Genomic DNA, 26,154 nt, shown 5'->3' with positions numbered 1-26,154 from the left:
CATTATCTTCTGCTTGCAAATTCCTATCATCTCTGTCTGATCTTATTTCTGCTTTTGCTCCCTATAATCTATTCTCAACACAGCAACCAGAGTGATGCAGTTTAAAACATAAATCGTCTTGTAACTACTATGCTAAAAATTGTCCAAAAACTTCCTATCTCGCTCAGGATTAATAACAAAGACCCTAAGCTAAAATGACCTACACAGTTTTACAATTTATGGATCTCTCCCCAACCCCATCATCTCTCTGACCTGATTTCATACTACTTCCATTTTAGCCCACTCTGCTCTGGCCCCACTGGCTTCCTTACTATTCCTTCAACTTTTGGGGTCTTCCCATTTGCTATTCTTAGAATGTTCATTCCTATATATCTACAAAGCTTTTTCTTTCATGAGTCTTTGCTTAAAGATCCCCTTCCCATTAAGGCCTTCCCTGATCACCCAATTGTAAATTGCATAATCCCTTCCTATCTAATGGACACATTCACTATTCCTCTTCCCTCTTTATTTTTTCTACAGAACCCTTTCATAAATGAGTATACTAAATAGCTTATTTGCGTATAATGACAATTTATATTTTAAGAGGCAGGGATATTTATCTCATCTGTTCACTGGGTATCCTTAAAGACAAAACAGAGCCTGGCATATAGAAGGCATTAGTATGTATTTATTGAATGAATTAGATACTGTTCAAAGATATTACATGTGTGATAATACTATTTTAAAAAGCCAAGAAATAAATACTCGGAATTAAGTTTGGGCTATAACTGAGGGGCAAATAAGACAACATATGATCCAAGAACACACACAGGGTGCTGAAGTACTAATAATTTTATATTTCTTAAAATAAAAGGGTGTTCCTAATTCAAAGGGATACATGCACTTCTATGCTTGCTACAGCATTATTTAACAATAGTCAAATTATGGAAGCAGCTCAAGTGCCCATCAACTGATGAATAAAGATGTGGGTTGTGTGTGTGTGTATGCAATGGAGTTTTGAGCCACTAAAAAGTATGAAATCGTGCATTTGCAATGACATGAACAGAACTAGAGGGTATAATGCTAAGCAAAATAAGCCAGTCAGAGATTTCACTCATGTGGATTTTAGGCCACTTATGAGTAAACAAGCAAGCAAAGGGGGGAGAAAAGAGACAAACCAAGAAACAGTAGAGAACAAACTTAACTATGTTTGTTTAACTATGGAGAACAAACCAATGGTTCCCAGAGGGGAGGTGGGTGGAGAGATGGGTGAAATAGGTGATGGGGATTAAGGAGGGCACTTGTGATGAGCATTGAGTGATGTATGGAAGGGCTGAATCACTATACTGTATACCTGAAACTAATATAACACTGTATATTAACTAACTGGAGTTAAAAACTTAATATAAAAAAATTACAGTGCTCACTTTACTATTCTTTAACTGGAAAATATCTATTATATGGTCTCTTTTGACTATATACTTTACATGTATTTGTTAATGGAGAAAGTAGTCAAAGTATATGAAACACTGCTGAAAAACCGAGTTAAATGAGGACCTAGAAAAGAAATAGGACTATCTCAGAGTAAAAGGGTGAGGAAAGAGTGAAATTTTATGTAAACAGCCCTCTAAAGAAATTGTGTAACGAAGGAGAGCCAGAGATCAAACAGTAACTGAAGGTATATATGAATTCATGGGAGAGGTTTTACTGCAATTCTTTTTTTTTTTTTTTTTTAAGATTTTATTTATTTATTTGACAGAGAGAGAGCACAAGTAGGCAGAGCGGCAGGCAGAGGGAGAAGGAGAAGCAGGCTTCCCGCCGAGCAGGGAGCCCGATGTGGGACTCGATCCCAGGACCCTGGGATCATGACCTGAGCTGAAGGCAGACGCTTAATGACTGAGCCACCCAGGCGCCCCTGCAATTCTTTTTTAAATGGAAATATAAAGGCATCTTTGTTTGCCAATTTAAAGATTCAGTGGGAAGAGAAACTTTCCATGAAACTGATAGAAAAAGATCAAAATTCAGAGTCACACGAGGGAACATAATTTTATGAAGTAAAGATTCCTAGACTATCTTACATGTAAGTGTAAAACAAACTTGAAACTAGATCCTTTGGAGAAATCAAAATTTATCCATTAAAGTTGCAAAAAATATGAAGAGCAAGAAAGAGGAAACCTACTTTGAAAGTCACAGTTGCCTTTGTACAATAAAATCCTATAGACACAATAGGATCCCTCAAAATCTGTGCTTTTTGCTGATGTGTAGTTGATGTAGGATCATTCCCAAGGAAGTCTTCCTCACCATCATCATAACTCACAATTGCAGGCACAAATGACCAGGCCCACGATACCCATCCCTGTGGCTGTTCATCCTCTTGCTGTGAATACAGCTCTTGGCCTTTGTACTGAGCAGGATACTGCATATCTATTCTTGTTTCATCCTCGGCACCTATCAAAATAAAGTCATTTTAAATAAATCAAGAGGATTTAACTAAAAGGAAAATTAGGAATGTAAATTCTATAAAAATATTTCTCCCACATCCTTCTTTCCACATATAATTATAAACAAGTTATACAATGGTTATTATTTGAAATCCATAATATATCATTACTACTTTCAAGGTGTTTTGTTTTTCAAAGATTTTTTTAATTTACTTGGCAGAGAGAAAGAGCACACACGCAAGAGAACACAGGCAGAGGGAGCAGCAGAAGGAGAGGGAGAAGCAGGCTCCTCGCTGAGCAGGGAGCCTGATGCGATGCGGAGCTCAATCCCACGACCCTGGGATCATGACCTGAGCCAAAATCAGACACTTAACTGACTGAGCCACCCAGGCACCCCACTACTTTCAAGTTTCTATATGTTGTACTATGCTAATCCCCTTTCATAGTCCACAATATAGGGCGTAGTTTATAACATAATTCTAAATGTATTTGCTAAATACAAAGAATAAATTCATTCTTTAGCATTCCACTAATTAAAAACTTCCTCCACAAAATAAGGCTAAGTGCTGAAAAACTGACTTTTCTCAGAAACACAGTGTCAGAAATATCCAAGAAAAATTCTTTAATTCCTGATGTACCCAATAAAGAAATGTCAAGCACTCCTAGGCAAAATACACCACCCCCAAAAAGAACTATCCCTAAAGATGAAAGTAAATATTATAATAGAATTATTCCTATGTGAAGCTAAAAAAAAATAGTGTTGGTGATTCTTATTAGTAGGAACATAAATTAGTAACTTTCCTATTCTACATATGAAAAAATTACAGCACATTACTTTCACTTGGTTAGAAATTGGCAAAGGATTTAGAGTCCAACCACTCCAACTCATTCCACCTTCGTAAAGACAAACTGCATCAAAGTCCATTAACATTATCCTAACTATACAAACAAAAAAAGCCTATCATGGAATTTAGAAAAAACATTACTTTTTAGAAAATTTGTGGTACAAGCAGTCTCCAGCAGATTCAAGCATATTTACTCTTCAGTGATAAATCTATGACACATATACTCCATTAAATATCATCTTCATTGAGAGCCAGATTTCTGGCTAGAAAAACCTCATAACTTTTTGAATCCTTATGACAAGAGACCCTTGGAATATCTTATATGTATAGTTTATGAAACATGGCCACTTACCTTAGTTCATCTGGGAAGGAAAAGACGTGGTAAGTAGTAACTAAAGAACCTAACATACAGTACTAAGAAACTTTAGCCATTTTACTTCAAAATAAATTATAAAAATTACAAATCCAAAAAGTATTTTGTATAATCCTTATATCTTGCTGTTTAACCATAAACATTTTATCACTTTCTATAGGGGAATAAGTAAAGCCTGTTATCAACTGAGGTAAGACCTCAAATTGGACATCATCAATGATCATCTCAGTTATAAAACAAGTCAGACCACCTCTACCCAGGAAGCAGTGACCAGGTTGAGTCCACAGGGCTGGACTCTTGACCTTGGTTGTCTAAACCATTAAAACACTGCTTGATCTTGTGCAACAAAAGAAACATCACTAAAAACCGGCCACTGTAATTTATACTTATTATTAATTAAAAATTAGGTATTTTGATGAAAGATGCTTCTGAAGTTTCAAATCTTTGCTCACTGCCTTGCAGAAAGAATGAATTAGAGCCTTGAAAACTCTGGCTAGAATTTCTTAAAATATTCTTTTCCTTCGGAAGAGTGCATCTTAATCTGGAGCCCTTTGATAGAAGTCAGGAACTTCATGAATCTCAATGGAAAAATATATATTATTTAAAATGTAGCACTTTTAATTATGAATGTAGGTAACAAACTGCAGTTGCATAGTTTAATTATAAATATAAGTAACAAATAACAGTTACATCACCATCAACTGTAAAACCTACAAAAATCAGATCAAACATCACTTGTGAAGCTATCTCAAAATATCAAAATGTGTGTTCACTCATCTCTGAACAAGAAAGACCTGTTCACAGAGAGCTCCTCATATCTGCAGAGGGTCCCACTCCAGGACTCAGCTAATTATTACTCAATTTCACGCAGGGAAACTATTGAGGCTACTAAAAGAACCACCAGAGGGGAAAAAAAAAAAAAAAACCAAGAAAACCACCCCCAAGACTTACACAAAATTGGGACTAGTTTGTGATCTCAGCAGAAAGAAAGAAAAAACCTTTAATTCATCAGGCATCAAGAAAGTATTCAAAAGGCTAAATGTCAGTAGTGAGACAAAATTGGCCTTAAGCTAATGGTGGCTCTAATCTCAACTAAAAAACATGTAAAGCAAGACAAGTGAATTAAATTATTTCCAAGTAACTTAACTTTTTGCCGTATACAAATATATCCAGCATCCAACAAGATAAAATTCACAATGTCTGGCATCAAATTAAAAATTATTTTATTTTTATTTATTTTATTTATTTATTTATTTTTACAGAGAGAGAGACAGCGAGAGAGGGAACACAAGCAGGGGGAGTGGGAGAGGGAGAAGCAGGCTCCCCGCCGAGCAGGGAGGCCCGATGCGGGGCTCGGTCCCAGGACCCTGGGACCATGACCTGAGCCGAAGGCAGACACTTAACGACTGAACCACCCAGGAGTCCCAAAAATTATTTTAATTTTTAAGAAAATTAAAAGAAAAAAGTCTATATAAATGAGGTATTTAAGAAAGCATAAACAAGGAGAAATAAGGTATCTTTTTAACAATCCAAACAACTTCTAGAGATGAAAAATACAGTATCTGAGATGAAATATAAACTAGCTGTGATTAATAGATTAGATACAGAATATTAGTGAGCAAGAACAGAAATAGAAACTCTCAACAATCAAACAAAAGAAAAAGGAAAAGAACAAAAATGAACAAGAGCATCAGAGAGCTGTGCTGAACTTCAAGAAGCCTAATATACATGTAATTAGTCTCCAAAGGAGAGAGAAGAACTGAAAAACAGTTCAAGAAATAATGCCCACAAATTTTCTAAATATATATGAAAACTATAAACCCACAGACCTAAAAACCTTAATGTATTTGGAACACAAGTAACATAAAGAAAGGATACCATGGCATATCATAATCAAGATGCTTAAAACCTTCTGAGAAGAGATTCACAGGCTTGACCAGAGTGTCAAAGGAATCCACAGCACCCACAATAAAAGGATCTCTGCTTTAGACAGATGAGAAAACTAATTCTGACTACTCTGCAAGCAAAAAGAGTTGCCTTCTCCCTTTTTTAACATAGAAGAAAAACCTGTCACTTCTTAGAGGACAGAACAGTTATAAAGGAAAAATCTGAAATCTACATTTAATCAAAATTTAAAACTCTGCTCGAGACACCTATTAAAAAATGAATTAGTCAAGTCACAAGCCAGCAAAAAATATTCCCAAAACATGTTTATGACAAAGGACTTGAATTCAGAATATATTAAAAAATTATGAATCAGTAATGAAACCCAACAAAGGTTTAAAAATAGGCCAATATTTAACATACTCTTCACAAAGGTAAAGATATTAATGGTCAATAACCACATGAAAAGCTTCAAAATAACTGCTCATCAATGAAATGCAAATTAAAACCACAATGAGATACCACAACACATCCATCAGAATGGCAAAAAGTAAAAAAAAGACAGATAACACCAAATGCTGTCAAAGATGTGGAACAACTGGAACTCTCCTACAATGTTGTGGGGGATGTAAAACAACACACCTGGCACAACCTCAACATACAATGCCACAATTCTACCCAAGAGAAAGTACAGCACAGGTCTACAAGAGACTTGTAGAAGAATGTCCAGAATAGCTTTATTTATAATAGCCAAAACTGGAAACAACACAAATATCCATCAACAGGAACATGGCTAAAATAAACTATGGTATATTCATACAATGTACCTAGAAATAAAAAGGAAAGAACTACTGATATATGCAACAACACAGATGAATCCCCAAAATATTATACCTTCAGGGCAGTGAAAATACTCTGTATGAAACCACAATGATAGACATACGTCATTATACATTTGCCGAAACCCACTGAATGTCAAATACCAAGAATGAACCATAATGTAAACTACTGATACAATGATGTATCAATGTAGTTGCAACAATCGTAGTATATATGTTAGGGCAGGGAGTATATGGGAAATCTCTGTACCTACTATTCAATTTTGCTGTGAACCTAAAACTGCTCAAAAAAATAAAGTTTTAAGTAAAAATAAAAGTAAAAAAGAATATTATGTTTAATGAAAGAATCCTTTCATAAGAGTTCATACTATATGACTTGATCTATATGAAATTCTAAAATCAACAGAACTTTTTTTTTTAATTCAGAACAGTGTTTTCCTGAGTGGAAGTGGGGGATGTGGGAATGATTAGAAAGGGGCAAAAGAGAAGTTTTTGGAGATACTGATAAATCTGTATCTTGATGGTGCTGTACATCACACAGGTATACGCATTTCTCAAAACTTGAATAGTATACTTAAGATTTATGCATTTCACTTTGTAAATTATACCCTCAAAAAAATAAAAGGAACCATTACTAAATATAAACTCTAGTAACAATATGCTGCTGAAGTCTAGGGGTGAAATGTATGGATGTCTAACCCTCTCTGAAAGCCATCAGAAGCACTGGCTGAACTGATGAAGAGAGAAGTTAGATGAACAGCTATATGATAAAGCAAATTTAACAAAACATTATACAATCTACGCTTTCTACTTTTCTATATATTTGAAATTTGTCATAATAGCATGTTGGGAAAAAAGTGAGCACCTTCTGGTGCTAGGTTTTGTTCTAGATGTTAGATAGTATTCCTGTTTCAGGACTTCATTGTCTAACAGGAATTCACTGTCCAGTGTGAAATAAAGGTATATTTTATACGTACATATACTTATTAATTTTATTCCCTAAGCTTTTAAGGTGATAACAGTTTTTCATAAGCTATAAATACAAAATTTCACCTTTAGAAGTGTACAAAATTCAGTGTTTTTAGTATAATCACAAAGTTGTGCAACCATCATCACTATCCAATTTTGGAACATTTTCATCACTCTAAAAAGAACACCTCTACCCATTAGCAGTCAATCCCCATTTCCTTCCCTCCCCCCGCCCCCAGGCCCTTGTTGCTAATCTACTTTCTACTTCTATTGAATTGGCTATTAGGGACGTGTCATATAAATGGAATCAACTAGGTGTTCCTTTCTGACTGGCTGCTTTCACTTAAGATATTTTCAAAGTTCATCATGTTGTAGCATGTATCAGTTTTTCATTCTTCTGTATGACTGAATAATACTAGAGTATGGATATATCACAATCATTTATCCATTCATCAGGTGATTAACATTTGGGTTGTTTCACTTTTTGGTTATAATGAACAATGCTGCCATTTAATATTCACATGTGAGTTTTTATGGACATACGTTATCAATTATTTTGCATATATACCTAGGAGTGGAATTGCTGGGTCATATGGTAATTCCGTGTTCAATTTTTTAAGGAACTAGATTGTTTTACAAAACAGCCATACCATTTTACATTCCCACAATCAACATAAAGGTTACAATTCTCTACAATCTTGCCAACACTTGTCATTATGTGTCTTTTGATTATAGTCATGCCAGTGGCCTTGAAGTGATGTCTCACTGTGGTTTTAAGGGAAGAGAACACATCTTTTTATCTCTGTGTTTTCCTACATTACCAATGTTCAGTACATTCAGTAGACTTTAGTAAAAGTATAATGAACTGAATAACTGAGGTTTAACCCACTAGCATCCTTCAATGAAATATATAGCCCATTAATAATGCTCTAATTAATTAACTAGGTATCCTCCAATGAAGCACATAGTTAATTAAGTGTAACTATAATTGTTACACATAATTACATATAATAATTACGTATATCTAACTCCGCTGTAACTCTTGGTAAGCCTTTGTAAAAAATTACCAATACCACAATTTATTAGGAAATATTGATGGTGCATTACCTTAACTTTTATATAACGTACATTCTCAACATTTATATCTATTAAAAATATTAAAGTTATTTTTAGAATGTAAAAAGAAAAATCACAGTAATATCCAGCATGTAAAGAAAAAAAAAATCAAGTAGTGTCAAACCATCAAAATAAAATCATCCCATCATGTTAGAACACTGCAAAATTCAATCTAATGTTTTATTTTTTAAAGTTTCACAATGGTGAAAACACTATACAAACAATAGCTCAAAAATAAAGTTTTTATTATATTTACCTGTAATGTTTCCTAACATATCTTTATTGTGACAGGTAGGATCTTCCGTTTCTCCATCTTTAAAATTGCCTATTTCCCCATAGTAAAGAGCAATCCCAAGTTGCATTATACGGATAAACATAGGCAGTTGTTGATCTGTGATAGAAAGTTTCAAACTCTCTACTAAAGTATGAATCTGTATTTGAAAAAATAAACACATCAACAAAAGCATTGTTCAAAGGAAGTACCTTTTAACATAAATAGATAAATGTTAAAAGTCCTAAAATAGAGAATACCATAAAAGAAAAGTAATGTCCCAAACATTTCCAATATGTAAGCCAAAATAATTTACTCTAATATCTTAGGAATTAAATTTGCTATAATGACCAATCAACTTTAGATAGAAACTGTACTAAGCCAAATTATATAAGTATAAATAGAAATGATGATGAGAAGATACAGTCACACTAGACTTTTCCAGAAATAAAGTTATGGAACCAAAATATCGACTCCATTGTTCATATGAAGAATTTGATAGCACTCCCCCCACAATCAGAGATTTCTGTCACACCAAGAATAAAAGTTTCATAATGTCATTTTAGTAAAACCTCAATCACCCTTTCCAGCTTTATTAAACAAAAAGAATACATACACATTCTAAAAGCCTAAGTGAGAAAATTAGTAACATTACAACTACGGAAGTATGAACATAATAAAATTTTGTCAAATATGGAAAACCAAGTGACATACATGTTCAGAAAAGTTTTCCAAACAAGTTTGAAGAGATTTAAATAGGACATAAAATTTGTAAAATGAACCAGGTATAAGAAAGAAACAAGATTAATTACTAACAAATAGGATATACAGCAGTCAATCAAAGTTATCCTTATAGAAAAACATTAATGGAATATAAACATAGTCTCAGTGTAATGTTCCCTGCTGTTATATAAACATGGAATAAAACCAATAAAGCCATAAAGTCAAGTCTCTCGGAAGGTTTATTTTGACTTCCAAGTCTTTTGGAAGGTATTTGAGGGTTTATGAAACATGAAAAAGTAATAGTAGTCATCGTATTTTTAGGGTTAGAGGCACAAAAATTTGTATTTGAAGGGAAAGAAAGATGCAAAAGGCTATATTTAATTATGAATACAGGTTTCTTAAAACTGACTTAAAAATCATACACTGAACAGACCAAGAAAAGGTAAGAAAAAGGTTGGTAGGAGGAGTGGAGAGTGTGCAGTGCAGGCCTGCCGAACTCTTCTTAATTTGGTTTTTCTCTACCACATCCTTTTAAAATATTGTATGGCACCAATAGCACCAGTAAAAGGCCATCTTAGCTGAACCAGTAACAGACAAAGAATAAACCTTTTATATACATATATTATATGTACATCTAATATACACAAACATACACATTTAAAATATATGATATTTTATATATTTTATATATGGTAGATAGATTAAAGTATCTTTAAAATCAGTAAGATTAATCCCTAATAGAAAAATGGACAAAGAACCTCAATGGATTTTTCAAAGAACAAATGGCCAGTGAACATATTTTAAAAAATCTAACTTCACTAACAAATGTTAATTAAAATATATTTTAACAAGTTGTCAATTTTTTTAACATGATCATATTTAAAGATAGGAACCCTCCTTAATGCTCATGAACACATACACTGGTTAAATTTTTCTGGAAACAATTTTGCAATAAAGAACACAGGCCTTAAAAAAATTTAAGCCCATTATTAAGATATTTGCAATTACCAAAATCTTTCCAAAGGAATTAATCAGAAAAGTGGTCAAAGATTTAGGTCAGACTTTCATACCTCTAAAAAACTTTTTTAAAAAGTAAATTTTCAAAAATAGGGGAAATGTTACTTATGTACCCATATAGTCTATATCTCAGATGACACAAACCCTAGGACATATTCGTTCCAACAGATAGAAAATTATAAAAAGCCAACCCAAAATACAGATAAATTCAAAAACCACTTAAATATATGGGAGAGACTTAAATGAATAATTACAGTATCTGGAATATTCTGGGAAATCCCCTCTCTTTGAGGTGATCAATGAGGTTAACCATGTGCTTTTAATATATACTTCCTAGGACTAGGAGTTAGAAGAATGATAGGTCTAACTCAAAATAGCAAATCTTACACCACAATGGTATTAATAAAAAAATTCAATTTTATTTCAGTTGAACATAATGGTACCTCATATTTGGTGATTACCAGGGTCAAAAACCCCATGTCAACAAACTTACTTAATATTAAGATGCTTTTTAGGATGATACATCATGGCTTATCAATTTTGAGAATACAAACTTAAATGCTAACACTAAGTTTCCCTCAAATTCATTTACTTTTACTTTCCTCTAATTTAGCCACATTCTAGAATGTATAATTACATTTGTACTAATGATCAATAAGTTTATTTTATACTGCAAGGCATACACGCATCCATTACTTGCTGTCAAAATGTATCTTGAATTTACCCTTAACGTTCCCTAATGTTTCTAGCAGGTTCAAGGTGAAAGAAGGAAAGTAAGCCCATTATCCTGAGACAGAGGCATCAATACCATTGAATTAATATTTTTCTATGCTTATCTTTGGCAAAGAAGCTAATTCAAAAACAGAAGGAAAGAGTAACAGAATTTCAATAAATTGATGTGCATTGTATACAATGGGAAGAAAACTAGAACCCTGATGACTGAAGTACTACCAAAGAAAAACAGGTGGATTTCATGAATAAATATACAGTAAAGCTACATAAAAGAGAAAGGGTTACATGCTTTTTAAAAAGACAGTATTAAAAAATAAGTTATATATCTATGTACAACTAGGCACAGTAGTCAATACCCGTGTTCAGACTCAGGGGCAGCTTTTCCATTATAGCACTTTAGTATTCAAAGGCATGATACTCAACAATAAATATTCATTCTACATTAAAACTTAGTTATTAACAAGATCACAAGCTACTGTGTGAATTCTTTTTCAAAAACTAATATATGGATAGAGGTTTAGAAAACTGTTATACAAGGAAAGAACACAAGATTTACATTAAGAGACTAACTATACACGTTGAAAATATGTTCCACTATCTTGGGAGTAAAAGCTTTCACATTACCTAAAAAATTCCTACATGCTAAGATTTTAATTACATTCTGAATCCATAGATCAAAAGCTAAAATTTCCTGAACCAATAAACAAAGATATTAGGTCAGCATATTAAGCCTTATAAAGTTATCTAAGAAAGAGGGACAATAACTACAGTTATCAGATCATGTTAAATAAATTATAAGGATTGAAATATACATTGATATTCAGTCCACTATGGGTATAATTACACTTTTTATAGGATTTCCTCTATCCATTTAAAAGAAAAAAACAAGAAGAAACAGCTGGACAAACTATAAAGGAAACTACAGTCACAGGGAGAAAAAAAAGTCCCCCAAATCTCTCTACTACAACACACAATGCAGAAAGATTTAAAATATAATAAACAATAAAACCTAAAATTATAAATAGAAATAAAACTCTTACAAAAACTAATGGTATATATTTTTATGAGGTTAATTTCTTCTTTAGTAGCACCTGCAAGAACCAATAAACAAAATGGAGACATGCAACTCAACTACTAGAAAAAGAAACACCTACTTTAATAACAGATGGCATCTTGGAATTTAGGTTATCATATGTGAAATGCAGACGAGTTCTGAAGGAACATTTATACAATAAAGGATCCTGGTAAAATTCTATTTTACCACTAGCATTTCGTTTATCAAGACAAACTGTACAGTCAGAAAAATTGATAACCTTTCTCAGCACCAGATCAGTTGCTAAAAAAAAAAAAAAAAGAAAAACCATTTTAAGTAAAAAGGAAAGTTAGAGAAAAAAGCAACCATTTTTTATTAGTACAAATAGTAAGATTAATAGAGCATTTAATACATGATGCCAGAATCCATGCAAAGAATTTCTCATTTATTATTTAAATCCTCCAACAACCTTATGAAATAGGCACAAAAATCCCACTGCAAGTATGAAGAATCAAATAAAGGACAAAGAAATGAAATAGCTTGTCCCTAATTTGCTTGGTATCTAACTACAAATTTAAGACAAAATTTATAAAAACTTTTGCTACATTTTGCTATCTGCAATGAGATACCAAATAACTTAAATATAATTCTTGAGAAACCACATTAAAAATAACATTCTGAGCAGTAGTCATTCATTTAATATCTTATACAAAAAAACTCACAGCTTCTCTAAACTTGTACTCTCCAGTATGGTAGCCACCAGCGATATGTGACTATTTAAATTTATATATAAGTTAAAATTATATAAAAATTAAATTTCAGTTCCTTGGTTACATTAGCGACATTTCAAGTCCTCAATAGCCACATGTGGCTAGTAGCTACAGTACTAGACTATAAAAATATAAAACATTTTCATCATCACAGAAAATTCTAGTGGACATCACTGCTCTAAGCAATTGATGAAGAAACTACCACATTACCAGTAAGAGTATAACAGTTTGTTTCCAAGGGAATAAAAATGAAACAACTGCTGATAAAGTATCAAACTAGAAAATGAAACCTTGAGCAAATGAGAAGTTTTATTCCTAACTAATAAGCAATTCCTAGGTAACTATTAGGCCCAAATCTACTACAATTTATATAGTATATAAATAAATGATTTACTGATATATTTCCTTGTGTACATGTATGTAATAACAGAACTAGAAATGAAAGAAACCCTCTAGATACTTCCTTCCCTCTCTTTTTGATAATAATTTACTGAATGTTATCAGATAATACACTAAGTCTTTTCCCTCTGCTATCTTTTAATATTTACATCCCTCTGTTTAAAAGATGTGAAAACTGAGACACAGTAAGGGGAAATAGTTTAATGTTAGTTTATAAAGGACAGACCAATCATTCAAACTCTGGCAACCTCACTTGAGAATTCATGTTTTTATCTATTATGCTGTAAGAAAATAGTGGTCTATATTTTGAGGGTATTCTAGAAAATTATTATTCACTGACAAAGGAAATTATTAAAGCTTTGAAAATATTTTTCTTAAACACTAAATATAACAACTACCTTTTAAAAACTTACAAAATGAATTCTAGTTCTGGTACATACTTTAAATAATGTGCTGCAATTTAATCTGTAAAATGGGGATAATAATTATGTCTATCCAACTCTGGAGCACTCTGGAAAATGATCTGGCATTATTTTGAAAACGTGAACATTTGCTCTCCTCCCATCTAATAAACCCACTAAGTGTATGTCCTTAAGCAATGCTTACACCTATGCATCAAAAGGTATGTACAAAGATTCCTAATAGCACTGTTTGTAATAGCAAAAATTGGGAAACATCCCAAATGCCCATCATCAGAACAATTAAGTTCTGGCATACTTAAACAGCAGAATATTATTCACAAGTAAAAATAAGTGATCTATAACTACATGCAACAATATGGAAAAATATTAAAAGCATGACATTGATTGAAAACAGGAAACTGTTTTACTCAAGCCTCAAATTCCCAACACAGAGCATACTATCTTTACAAAGCTCAAAAATACATGTAATATATTATTTATGTATAATCACATCTGATACTTTTTGATTGAGATAAAATTCACATAACATAAAATTAGCAACTTAGGGGCGCCTGGGTAACTCAGTCGGTTGAGCGTCTGCCTTCGTCTCAGATGGTGATCCCAGGGTCCTGCCCTGCGGGGAGTCTGCTTTTCCTTCTGCCCCTCCCCCTGCTCGTTCTCCCCCCCCCCAAATTAATAAAATCTTTTTAAAAAATTAACAATTTAAAGGGTACAACAGAGTGGCATTTGGTATACTGACAATATTATGCATCAATCAGCACAATCAATTTCAAAACTTTTTCAATACATCAGAAAAGAAACTCTGTACCCTTGAGCTATCATCCCTCAATCCCCTCATTGCCCTCCCTACTCCCCAATCCTAATCTATGTTCTGTCTATATAGATTTGGCTATTCTGTGCAGTTCATATAAGTGGAATCCTACAATATACAACTTCTCTGTCTGGCTTTTTTCACTTAGAATGTTTTCAAGTTTCATCCATGTTGTAGCATATATCAGCACTTCATTCCTTTTTATAGCACAAGTCTTTTCAAGCAATTAAATGATAAAATTTAATACAGCAGTTAACTCTAGGAGGAAGGGGATGAGATAGGAAAAACACACTGGTGGGGGTAAACTACTGTGTATGTTATAGATACTTAGAGAAGAGGTGCTCCTTACACTGTTTTATAACAAAATATGTGACCTAAATCTTTATAAGTATCAAATGTTGCATTAAAAATAAAAGGGAAAATAATAGTAACCATCTCAGAAGGTAAAGGATTAAAACCAGATAATGTAAAAAAAGCACAGCACCAGGCTCAGCAGTTAACAAGAACTCAACAAGTGAAAGATACCATTTTTGCTGTTTTTATCACCACCCTCATATGAACATGGGGATACTTGATTTTCTTAAATACATTAGCACACTGGTAGTAATGATAATTCACATTTTACAAATGACTCACCCACGGTTATACTAAGTTAGTATAGGTGGAAGGAAGGTGGAAGGAAGACTGAAACCAAGATGCCCTAACTCCCAACCCAAGACTCTAATTCACTATAATGTCCCAAAGTAATATTTACATTCCTTGTATTTTAAAACTATAAATGAAACTTCTTCCCATAAAATGTCAACACATTCAATCCTGCATTATCCAGTTCTGCTTGTTTTCCATTGTCCTTAATGTTTCCTTGTGGCCTTTGTATGGAATATTTTTCCCAAAGAGGATGATAGGGAGGCATTAACAATGTCTCAGGAACAATGCTTGGGACTTTGCATGTGCACTGATTAATGCCTCACAACAAAACTGTGAGATCAAAACTATTCTTCATTTTAAAATATAATGACTAAGCGGCACCAGGGCAGGCTCAGTCAGTAAAGCATACTGACTCTTAATCTCAGGGCCATGAGTTCGAGCCCCACGTTGGGTGTGGAGCCTACTTAAAAAAAAAACAAGAAGTAAAGACTGAAGCTTGGAGAACACACACAAATGAGACTGTATCAAATTCTGCGAGTTCCTAGTTGTACGCCTAAACCAGGCAAGCTAAGTAACCTTGAGACTAAATTTCCTTTTGCTTTCCTTTTAAGTCGGACTTAAGATGAGTAAGTGAACATATAAGTAAATGAATGAGAAAGAATATCACTTTATGGAGTTATGAGAATTTGAGAAAATAAATGTAAAAAATTTTAACAGCTCATTTTCTGAGCACTATGTACAAGACACTTTTATAAGTGCTTTCAGTGCATTAATGTATTTAATAAAATAACTCTATAAGGAAGCTCCTATTTTACCCCCATTTTACAAATGCAGAAACTAAGAACTGGTCAAGTAAGTCACCTAAGGTCATATAGCTCTACTAAGTGAGACAGCCAGGATCCAAACTCAGGTTGTCTAATTTTAGTGCCAACACTGTTAACAAATACATACCCTGGCAAGTCACAGATAAAAGGTGCTCACAATAGTCTCCTCACTATATTTTCTTTTTTTTTTTTTTTTAAGATTTTATTTATTTATTTGACAGAGAGCACAAGCGGGGGAGCAGGAGAGGGAGAAGCAGAAACCCTGCTGAGCAGTGAGCCCGATGCGGGGGCTCGATCTAAGCATCCTGGGATCATGACCTGAGCCAAAGGCAGACGCTTAACCGACTGAGCCACCCAGGTGCCCCTCCTCACTATATTTTCAAAAAATGTCCACTCCTTACCCTATCAGAATATTTATCAAATATTATGATTTATTAATATCTCTTCTGACAAAAGAAGCAGTGTCTCTTTCACAGCTGTATTTTCAATGCTTAGCACAGTGCCTACCATGTAAAACATAATAAAATAAATAAATGGTAGTTACTAAAATTATATTACTTAATAGTTCTTTTAATGTAAGCAGAAGAAGATTACAGCATGTAACAGTCAAAAGAGGCTTTAGGATTATCCAGAAGTCCCAAATACACTCTGGAATATACAAACCAAAAACATAAATCAGTCAGATACATTGTTTTGCCATTACCGAGCAATACAAAAGCAACATGTTCCATTTCCTCCTTCAAATATGTCAAAAATTTGAACTATTTTTATTACTACAAACCCACTGCACTGTAAAATGTTATATAATACATTTGAAACATGTGGTAGGTAAGAAAGAATAAAAATTAAAAATATTAAAAATGGAGTCTGGGATTTCTTAATTTGGGGGTCTATTAAACCTATAGTTGTATGCTAATTTTTTTTAAGATTTTATTTATTTATTTGAGAGAGAGAGAGCACAAGAGCAGAGTGAGGATCAGAGGGAGAAGGAGACTCCCCACTGAGCAGGGAGCCCAATGCGGGACTCAATCCCGGGACTCCAAGATCATGACTTGAGCCAAAGGCAGACACTTAACCAACTAAGCCACCCAGGCGCCCCTGTATGCTAAATTTTATATATGTTCATTTTTCTAGGCTGAAGCATAAAGTTCTCATCAAATTTATCGAAGAGCCAGTTGGCCCAAAAAAGGTTTAGAAACCAAGACAACTATTTCAATAATGGAAAAATCTATACTTTTCTTAATATTTACTCACCAGAAATATCCATGAATGCACGATCCCATAATTCACCTACTGTATAGCACTCTGCAGAAGTGATATTGACTGAAAGAACAATATCATCTTCAACATATTTTAGTATGAGATTATTTATAACAATATTTACATTATTTACTACTCGTCTAATCAGACTCTGCACATAACCTATAAAATAGAAAAAAAAGGATTCAATTAGCCATAAGTCCGTCAATAAACAATTATTCTTAAAATGTTATTGAACTTAATGTATATGATAGGTGGGTATCATTTAGCATATTTTGCAAAGAAGAAACAGTCAGGTGGACAGGCTTGCAATACTGACACAGCCAATAAGTAGCAGATCCACCCCCAAAAACCATTACCAAGAAGTTCTATATAAGGAAGTGTTCATGTACTAAGAGAAATCAGAGACTAACATAATACTAGATCCCAGTCAGTGATAATCCTATATTCAGTACTTTGTCTGGTTTCTGCCTATTTTAGAAACACTTTCCCAAATGAAACAATGTTACTAAATGCTGATTACACAACATATTAGAAGAGTTGCTTCTTTAAGAGTTTCTTTTTGAGCCATCTTCTCTTCCTACTTTAAATAGCCATAAAAGTATTCAAAAGTTAGGCTGGGAGGAAGAAAGGTAGGAGAAACATGACCATCATAATGGATTCAAGTATTTCCACTTACTAATAAGTAATATTGAAGGAGGGTAGAGGAGAGAACAAGGATGAGGAAGAAAATGTAGACACAATTTAGAGACAGAGACAAAGAACACAATGAAAAGAAAGAAAAAAGAAAAGTATGGAAGAATGGAGAAAAAGCATCATGCAAACACAGGGAAATAAGAACAATAAACAAATAGCAGTTTTAAAAAAAAAAAAACAGAACTAGTGAACATTCCTTTTTGCCCTAGCTTGCCTAAAATCTCCAAAATTTTTTTAATTTTATGCTACTATGGGATACTCCACATTCTCAGAAGCTTCTCACACAATAAATGTGTATACAGATACATTAGTAAGGAATTTAATTGAAATTATAAATAAAAAACAAACAGCATTTTAAGAAAACACAGGAGAAACATATGAAAGACTTCACTTGATTCAAATGCACTTCCGACTATAAAACTTATTTAAAAACTAATTAAAATGTTAACTATTTCATGAACTATCCTACTTATATTCAGAACTTAACTGGGCAAAACAGAATCAACTTCTGTCAGCAACTGTCACTGTTAACACCTACACTAAAACCTGCTGAGAGAAAGCCTATTTAAATCAATTCAACCATAACATCTTTGCAAAAACCAACTCCCTCATTCATTCCCAAAGGATATAAATAGGAAAGAAATGTAAAACAACTAATTTCAATTTTTTCTCCTATGTGGAAACTATTAGCAGCTTTCAGAGTGCCAATTATCATATTCAAAGAATTAACATACAAAATATCAATAAATTTAAGGTAATAAATACTCTTATGAGAGTAGACACTAAAATGCTTAACAAATTAAGCTTCGAAAAGAAATTTTAAAAATCAAAAGTTTCAATCTTGGAATGTATATTCCCCCATGCTATTACTACTCAACACAGATGTTAAAAATAAAAATAAAAATAAACATCCTGTTTCTAAGAAGTAAAGAAGCATGACTAATATTGGTTTTCCTATTTCTGAAAAATATGTCATCAATAAGGAATTCATAAAAACCTCTTAAGAGTTCATGACTTTTTATTACCTTCAAAAGAAAAAAATAAACTCTCGAAGATAGAACTGGAGAAAATATTTAGTGCAAAGTAACAGAAACATAATACTGTAAATGTATTTTAACCAACAAAACACTGCTAATGGATTTTTTAATCTATTTTTTAGTATTTTCCCTCAGTTTCTCATTATAAAAGTAGCATACAAATTGAGATGAATAAGCCAATTCACCAAAGAATATTAAAGAATAAAATATCTAAAAAGAACTACCCCCATAGACTACATTTCCTTATTAAAAATGCGATACCAAAGTAACAGAAACTAACCAATGGAAAAAATGATACACTGTCTCCCCAATCCTCCATAATAACTTAGTTCTAAGTAAGCTATAGGAGAGTGTCAAACAGCAGATCTACTAGCTCTCATCACTAAATATTTAGATAGTCCCTGAGAGTATATCTGTTCAGATGACATAACAGTAATCCAGGTCTATTCCCTAAGGATCTGAAAATGCAAGGTCACTCTGGGGTAAGAACCTACAAGATGTCATACTGGATGGCTCTAAAACAGCTGCCTGTTACTAATCAAGCTTTCCAGAAATTCCTAATCAAACTTTCCAGAAATTCCTATCATTATCCAACTCTCGCCCACCCATAAACCCCATTCCTCCAGACATATACATCTATGCCCACAGGGCCAGATAAAACACTATGAACTTTCATGAACTTTGCTCATACTCTTCCTTCAGTTTAGAGTACTCTTTGTCCATTCTCCCTTCTTGTTACAGTCCCAGTATAAATGTCTTCTCCCCTTCAGCCTCTTCTCCAATGTCCCCCAACCTACACAACATTAAGAAGATTGTATGTGCTATGGTGAGCGCTGTGAATTGTGTAAAACTGATGAATCACAGACCTGTACCCCTGAAACAAATAATACATTATATATAAGTTAAAAAAAATTTTTTTTAAAAAGCTCTCCAATTTTCACCTTTTCTGTAATAAACAAAATATAAACATTAGATATCCTGAAGGTTATTGACATAATAGTTTTTAGCATAACCCACTTTTAAAAGAATCAATATATCAATATATTAAAGAACACCTGGATATCAGAAATGACTATCCATGAGTATCTTGTGCTTCCCCTTCCATCCAGATTGTAGAATTATTACTGAGATAAGGATTTCTAAGCCATACATAATGTCCATACAGTTTTTCTCAGTGAAATGTGAGCAGACTATGTATCACTTCGAGCATGGGAGGATTAAGAGGTAGAAAGGTCTCCTGACTGTCCTCTTGGAAAGGCTGAAAGCAGTAATTCTAAGTCTGGCATAGGGCACAGCAGAGCCTCCAAATAAAAGAAGCCTAGGGGCGCCTGGGTGGCTTAGTCAGTTAAGTGTCTGACTCTTGATATCAGCTCAGGTCTTGATCTCAGGGTCATGAGTCTGAGCCCCATGTTGAGCTCCATGCTGAGCATAGAGCCTACTTAAAAAAAAAGAAGCCTGGGCTTCTAGTAGAACACAGTCTTTATACTGGTACATAAAGAAAACAACACTTCTGTTAGGTTAATGCTAACTGCTGGGAACTTAACCAGTGGATTAACACAACTTACACAATGTGTCACTGTTATTAGGAAAAAAAAAGTTTTTCCTGAAAATGTTAATGGAAGATATTAAAACAATAAAAGCATAAAAAATAGATGTGAAATGCATTTCTTTTTCATTTACCATAGATCTTCTCTACTCTTAGATGTTCCAGAAAGGAACAGTGATTATATAGCTTTAAAATCTTGTGGTCCCCCACAGGCAGAGAGAAAGGAAATGATTATGCTATCTTCTATAACAAGACATTGCCATTCTTGGCTTAGGTTCTTGAACAGATGATATATTACAAATATTCCTAAATTATCTCATATACTCTCCAATTATTATTAAACTCCCTTTCAAGAGATTTTTCAGAATACCAAGCCCTAACAGCCTAACATGGCAAACATTCAAATATACACACACACCACAAACTATATCTTCCACTTCATATTCAATATTTTCTGCAGAAAAAAATTTTGACTGAATGACTACTAACTTAGTACTATCTCTCCTCATGTATACCAAGATATCTGAGTTTCCATTTTCTTATCCACAAAATGTGGGCTAGATTAGAGGCTTAGCTGGAGCCTAGAGATGGACTTCAGCAAGAATGTGAATACCTGAAGTTATGTGCAGTTTCAAATGTGCATATGTGAGTCTACAACTTTTTCAACAGATTTTCAAGGGTCCATGTCCCAAAAAAGATAGACTGCTAGACCAGAAAATCTTGACATTAGCTTCTTATTTCACATTTCAACGAAGGGACTCTGATTATTGAAGAAAACACTGTGATTTTGTGCAGTTCAGTTTCTGTGCAGTGTAGTAAACATATAAATGCCTATTATCAGCCAGACACTGTTTAGATCAGGGGCTGGCAAAATGAGATCTTTGCATCAATTTTTATAAATAAACTTTTATTGGAACACAGGCCAATACATTAGTTTATCATTTATGTTTGATTTCATGTGAAATCAGAAGAATGGAATAGCTGCAACAGAAAATATACGGCTTGCAAATACTAAAATATTTAATAACTGGCCCTTCACAGAACAGGTCTGCTGTCCTCTTTACTAGATGATGATCAAAGATGACTAAATCATAACTTCAGACCCAGCAGGCAACATGTTTTTAAAGTTTATCTATATCCTAAATATTTCTATTAAATTTAAAGTTTATCTATATCCTAAATATTTCTATTAAACTAAATATTTCTATTAAACTATTATCTATAACCTAAATATTTCTATTAAACTATACACACACACACACACACACACACACACACACATATTCTGAGTAAAAAGGTAAAAAGAAAAAGAAAGAGATAATTATATGACAAAACCAAGAAAGAGGAAGCCACACAATGGAAGACAAAGTTTATCTCTGAGCTTCCTAACAAACAAATAGAATTTTTTTTTACTAACTATTTAATAATAGAAAAAACATTTAATTAAAAGACCCTGAGTAAATTAAAGGACAATATAATTTAAAGCCATTTTTGGATAAAATGACCTTCAATAAAAGCCAAAGGCTGTATACTTCAGAGAGCACAGAACTGAATAACCCAGCTGTCTAACTCAGAAGTAGTCTCACTTTACAGAGACAAAATGCAGAGAATACAAAGGAAAGCATGAATAAATAAATAAAACATCCTTAAACTTTCTAAGTAGGAATTATCAACATATTTTACAGGATATGCTAAGCCCACAATTTAAAACTGTTATTAGCAGTAATCAAAGGTCCTAGCCTATAGATCACTTGACTGAAAGAGAACATGTATACTTCAAATCAGTCACATTCAAACTCTTTTGAACCCTCTCTCCGAGGAAGAAATATTACACTATAACCCAGCACAAGTGCACACATATGCACAAGTTTCTTTACTAATAACTTTACTATATGCCTTTATGCTATGAGGTTTTCTATTCTTTCCCATATATTTTAAATGCTTGCTATAACCCACTAAATTGCTCTTCCAATGCACTAATTGTCAGGATCCATTATTTGATAAAAGACTGTTCCATTTCCTTACACCACACACAAAAATAGACTCAAAATGGTTGAAAGACCTAAATGTGAGACAGGAGTCCATCAAAATCCTAAAGGAGAACACAGGCAGCAACCTCTTCAACCTCAGCCGCAGCAACTTCTTCTTAGAAAGAAGGCAAGGGAAGCAAGGGCAAAAATGAACTATTGGGACTTCATCAAGATAAAAAGCTTTTGCACAGCAAAAGAAACAGTCAACACAACCAAAAGACAACCAACAAAATGGGAGAAGATATTTGCAAATGACATATCAGATAAAGGGCTAGTATCCAAAATCTATAAAGAACTTATCAAACTCAACACCCAAAGAACAAATGATCCAATCAAGAAATGGGCAGAAGACATGAACGGACATTTTTCCAAAGAAGACATCCAAATGGCCAACAGACACATGAAAAAGTGCTCAACATCGCTCAGCATCAGGGAAACCCAAATCAAAACCTCAATGAGATACCACCTCACACCAGTCAGAATGGCTAAAATTAACAAGTCAGGAAACGACAGATGTTGGCAAGGATGCAGAGAAAGGGGAACCCTCCTACACTGTTGGTGGGAATGCAAGCTGGTGCAGCCACTCTGGAAAACAGTATGGAGGTTCCTCAAAAAGTTGAAAATAGAGCTACCATATGACCCAGCAATTGCACTACTGGGTATTTACTCCAAAGATACAAATGTAGGGATCTGAAGGGGTATGTGCACCCCGATGTTTATAGCAGCAATGTCCACAATAGCCAAACTGTGGAAAGAGCCAAGATGTCCATCAACAGATGAACGGATAAAGAAGATGTGGTGTGTATATATATATACATATATACACAATGGAATATTATGCAGCCATCAAAAGGAATGAAATCTTGCCATTTGCAACGACGTGGATAGAACTGGAGGGTATTATGCTGAGCGAAATAAGTCAATCAGGGAAAGACATGTATCATATGATCTCACTGATATGAGGAATTCTTAATCTCAGGAAACAAACTGAGGGTTGCTGGAGTGGTGGGGGGTGGGAGTAATGGGGTGGCTGGGTGACAGACACTGGGAAGGGTATGTGCTATGGTGAGCGCTGTGAATTGTGTAAGACTGTTGAATCACAGACCTGTACCTCTGAAACAAATAATACATTATATGTTAAAAAAAAAAAAAAGAAGAAGATAGTAGGAAGGGAAAAATGAAGGGGGGGAAATCGGAGGGGGAGAAGAACCATGAGAGACGATGGACTCTGAAAACAAACTGAGGGTTCTAGAGGGGAGGGGGTTGGGAGGATGGGTTAGCCTGGTGATGGGTATTGAGGAGGGCACGTTCTGCATGGAGCACTGGGTGTTATGCACAAACAATGAATCATGGAACACTATATCTAAAACTAATGATGTAATGTATGGGGATTAACATAACAATAAAAAAATTAAAAAAAAAAACTAATGATGTAATGTATGGTGATTAACATAACATAATAAAAAAAAAAGAGAAAAAAAAAAAAACACTGTTCTAGATACCAAGAAAAGAGAGTGCAAAGAGGATATTAGATACTGATGTATATTCTTTTCATATTCAAGAGCCACCCATCCTTCAAGGGTGTAGAACAAATGACTATTGGAAACACCAAAACTATTCTCAAAAAGCATCTCTGGATCTACGTAAATGCTCAAACTCCAAAATTGTAACCACAGCCATATCTTTGCCCTAGAAAATTTTGAGACCAGAAATTCTCTCTACCACGGAAGAACCTTAATATGGTTCCCAGGCAGGATAAGGTTGCCAGAAAGGAGTCCTCAAATAACTATATGAGTCAACCTTTAAATAAAATGATTTACCATTATCCAGCTGGATTCTCAAATTATCCCTTTTTTCCCCCTTTGGCAAGATTAACTTTAACTGCTCTGCCTCCCAGTAATCACCCAACAAGTTCAGTTACTTCCTAAATCAACTCCTTCACTGTGATTTATGTCAGCATGAAAGAGGATACTAGTCCTCCTGTTAGGTAAGGCAGGAAAGCACATGTTAATCCAAATGCTACCTCAAGTAGTTAAGAATACAGTTCTGTTTCATGCCCTCTAAAAATAGGATTTTTTCGGTTATGTTTATATGTTTTTATGTTTTATACTTTACGCTCCCAAAAATAGACCAATTTTCCCAATTCTGATTATTAGTGTAAATTCTAATAAAGGGTTTAAAGAATCTTTTAAAAGTCTGGGGCCTCTTTTGAGTACATCCAGGTTAGCCAACAGATTTTTATCTGTGAAATCAACAACTGACAAAAGCTTTAAATTTATCTTAAACAAGTTCTTTCTTAAAAGAAAAAGAAATGTTACAAAACTCAACAGTTAAACCTAAAACTGATTATTCTTTGCCAGGATATTGATGGAGAGAATTCAATACAATAGCTGGTATAGGAAATTTTGAGGGGATATACAGTCAGTAATTTGGAGAGGTAAAGGGGTTGCCCATTTAATAAATAAGAATAAGCTACAGTTTAATTTACACTTTAATTCACCAAGGATTTTTCCTAAGAAGTAGTAAGAAAAAGTAGTAAGTAGTAGTAAGAAAAGTTCTGGAACAATCACACCACTCTAAGGAGAATTAGAAATATTCAGAAGTAAAATATCTTCTTCTGGCACCTTCTCCAGCTATAGCAATTAATCTATTTAAAGCCAAAGGGATTACCAAGACTTGTTAAGTTCAGAAGAATATAAAGCATCAGCAATAACATCACTACAACGTTAGTTTAAAATGTTCAACTCAAATGTAACTTAGAACATATCTGAGGGAGGATGGTTATGAAATGCTGTATCTAACTCTAGCCTCTTAGTAGATGGTACCAGGAGTCTGTCAAAAATTAACTAGGTTAAAAGAGGCAAAGGATCTGTACTCAGAAAACTATAAAATACTCATGAAAGAAATTGAGGAAGACACAAAGAAATGGAAAAACGTTCCATGCTCATGGATTGGAAGAACAAATATTGTGAAGATGTCAATCCTACCTAGAGCAATCTACACATTCAATGCAATCCCCATCAAAATACCATCCACTTTCTTCAAAGAAATGGAACAAATAATCCTAAAATTTGTATGGAACCAGAAAAGACCCCGCATAGCCAGAGGAATGTTGAAAAAGAAAAGCAAAGCTGGCGGCATCACAATTCCAGACTTCCAGCTCTACTACAAAGCTGTCATCATCAAGACAGTATGGTACTGGCACAAAAACAGGCACATAGATCAATGGAACAGAATAGAGAGCCCAGAAATGGACCCTCAACTCTATGGTCAACTAATCTTCGACAAAGCAGGAAAGAATGTCCAATGGAAAAAAGACAGTCTCTTCAACAAATGGTGTTGGGAAAATTGGACAGCCACATGCAGAAGAATGAAACTGGACCATTTCCTTACACCACACACAAAAATAGACTCCAAATGGTTGAAAGACCTCAATGTGAGACAGGAGTCCATCAAAATCCTAAAGGAGAACACAGGCAGCAACCTCTT

The 26,154-nt window shown here is 33.9% G+C and overlaps 1 protein-coding gene across 7 annotated transcripts in view; it reads right to left on the bottom strand.

Annotated features, from left to right (window-relative positions):
- VPS13B (vacuolar protein sorting 13 homolog B) overlaps positions 1–26,154 on the bottom strand; it is a 749,374-nt gene that overhangs the window by 664,902 nt on the left and 58,318 nt on the right. For all 7 annotated transcript variants that reach the window (XM_032421506.1, XM_032421505.1, XM_032421503.1 and 4 more), the window contains exons 5-8: positions 17,351–17,518; positions 12,344–12,525; positions 8,703–8,877; positions 2,159–2,427 (exon numbers count right to left, since the gene is read on the bottom strand). In XM_032421506.1, coding sequence (XP_032277397.1) covers positions 2,159–2,427; positions 8,703–8,877; positions 12,344–12,525; positions 17,351–17,518 — 794 coding nt within the window. The remainder of the gene's footprint in view (positions 1–2,158; positions 2,428–8,702; positions 8,878–12,343; positions 12,526–17,350; positions 17,519–26,154) is intronic.

This window comes from Phoca vitulina, unplaced genomic scaffold (genome assembly GCF_004348235.1).
Source record: "Phoca vitulina isolate PV1807 unplaced genomic scaffold, GSC_HSeal_1.0 scaffold25, whole genome shotgun sequence".
NCBI lineage: Eukaryota > Metazoa > Chordata > Mammalia > Carnivora > Phocidae > Phoca > Phoca vitulina.
The sequence above is the reverse complement of the archived record's forward strand: the minus strand, read 5'-3'. Positions and strand labels throughout refer to the sequence as shown.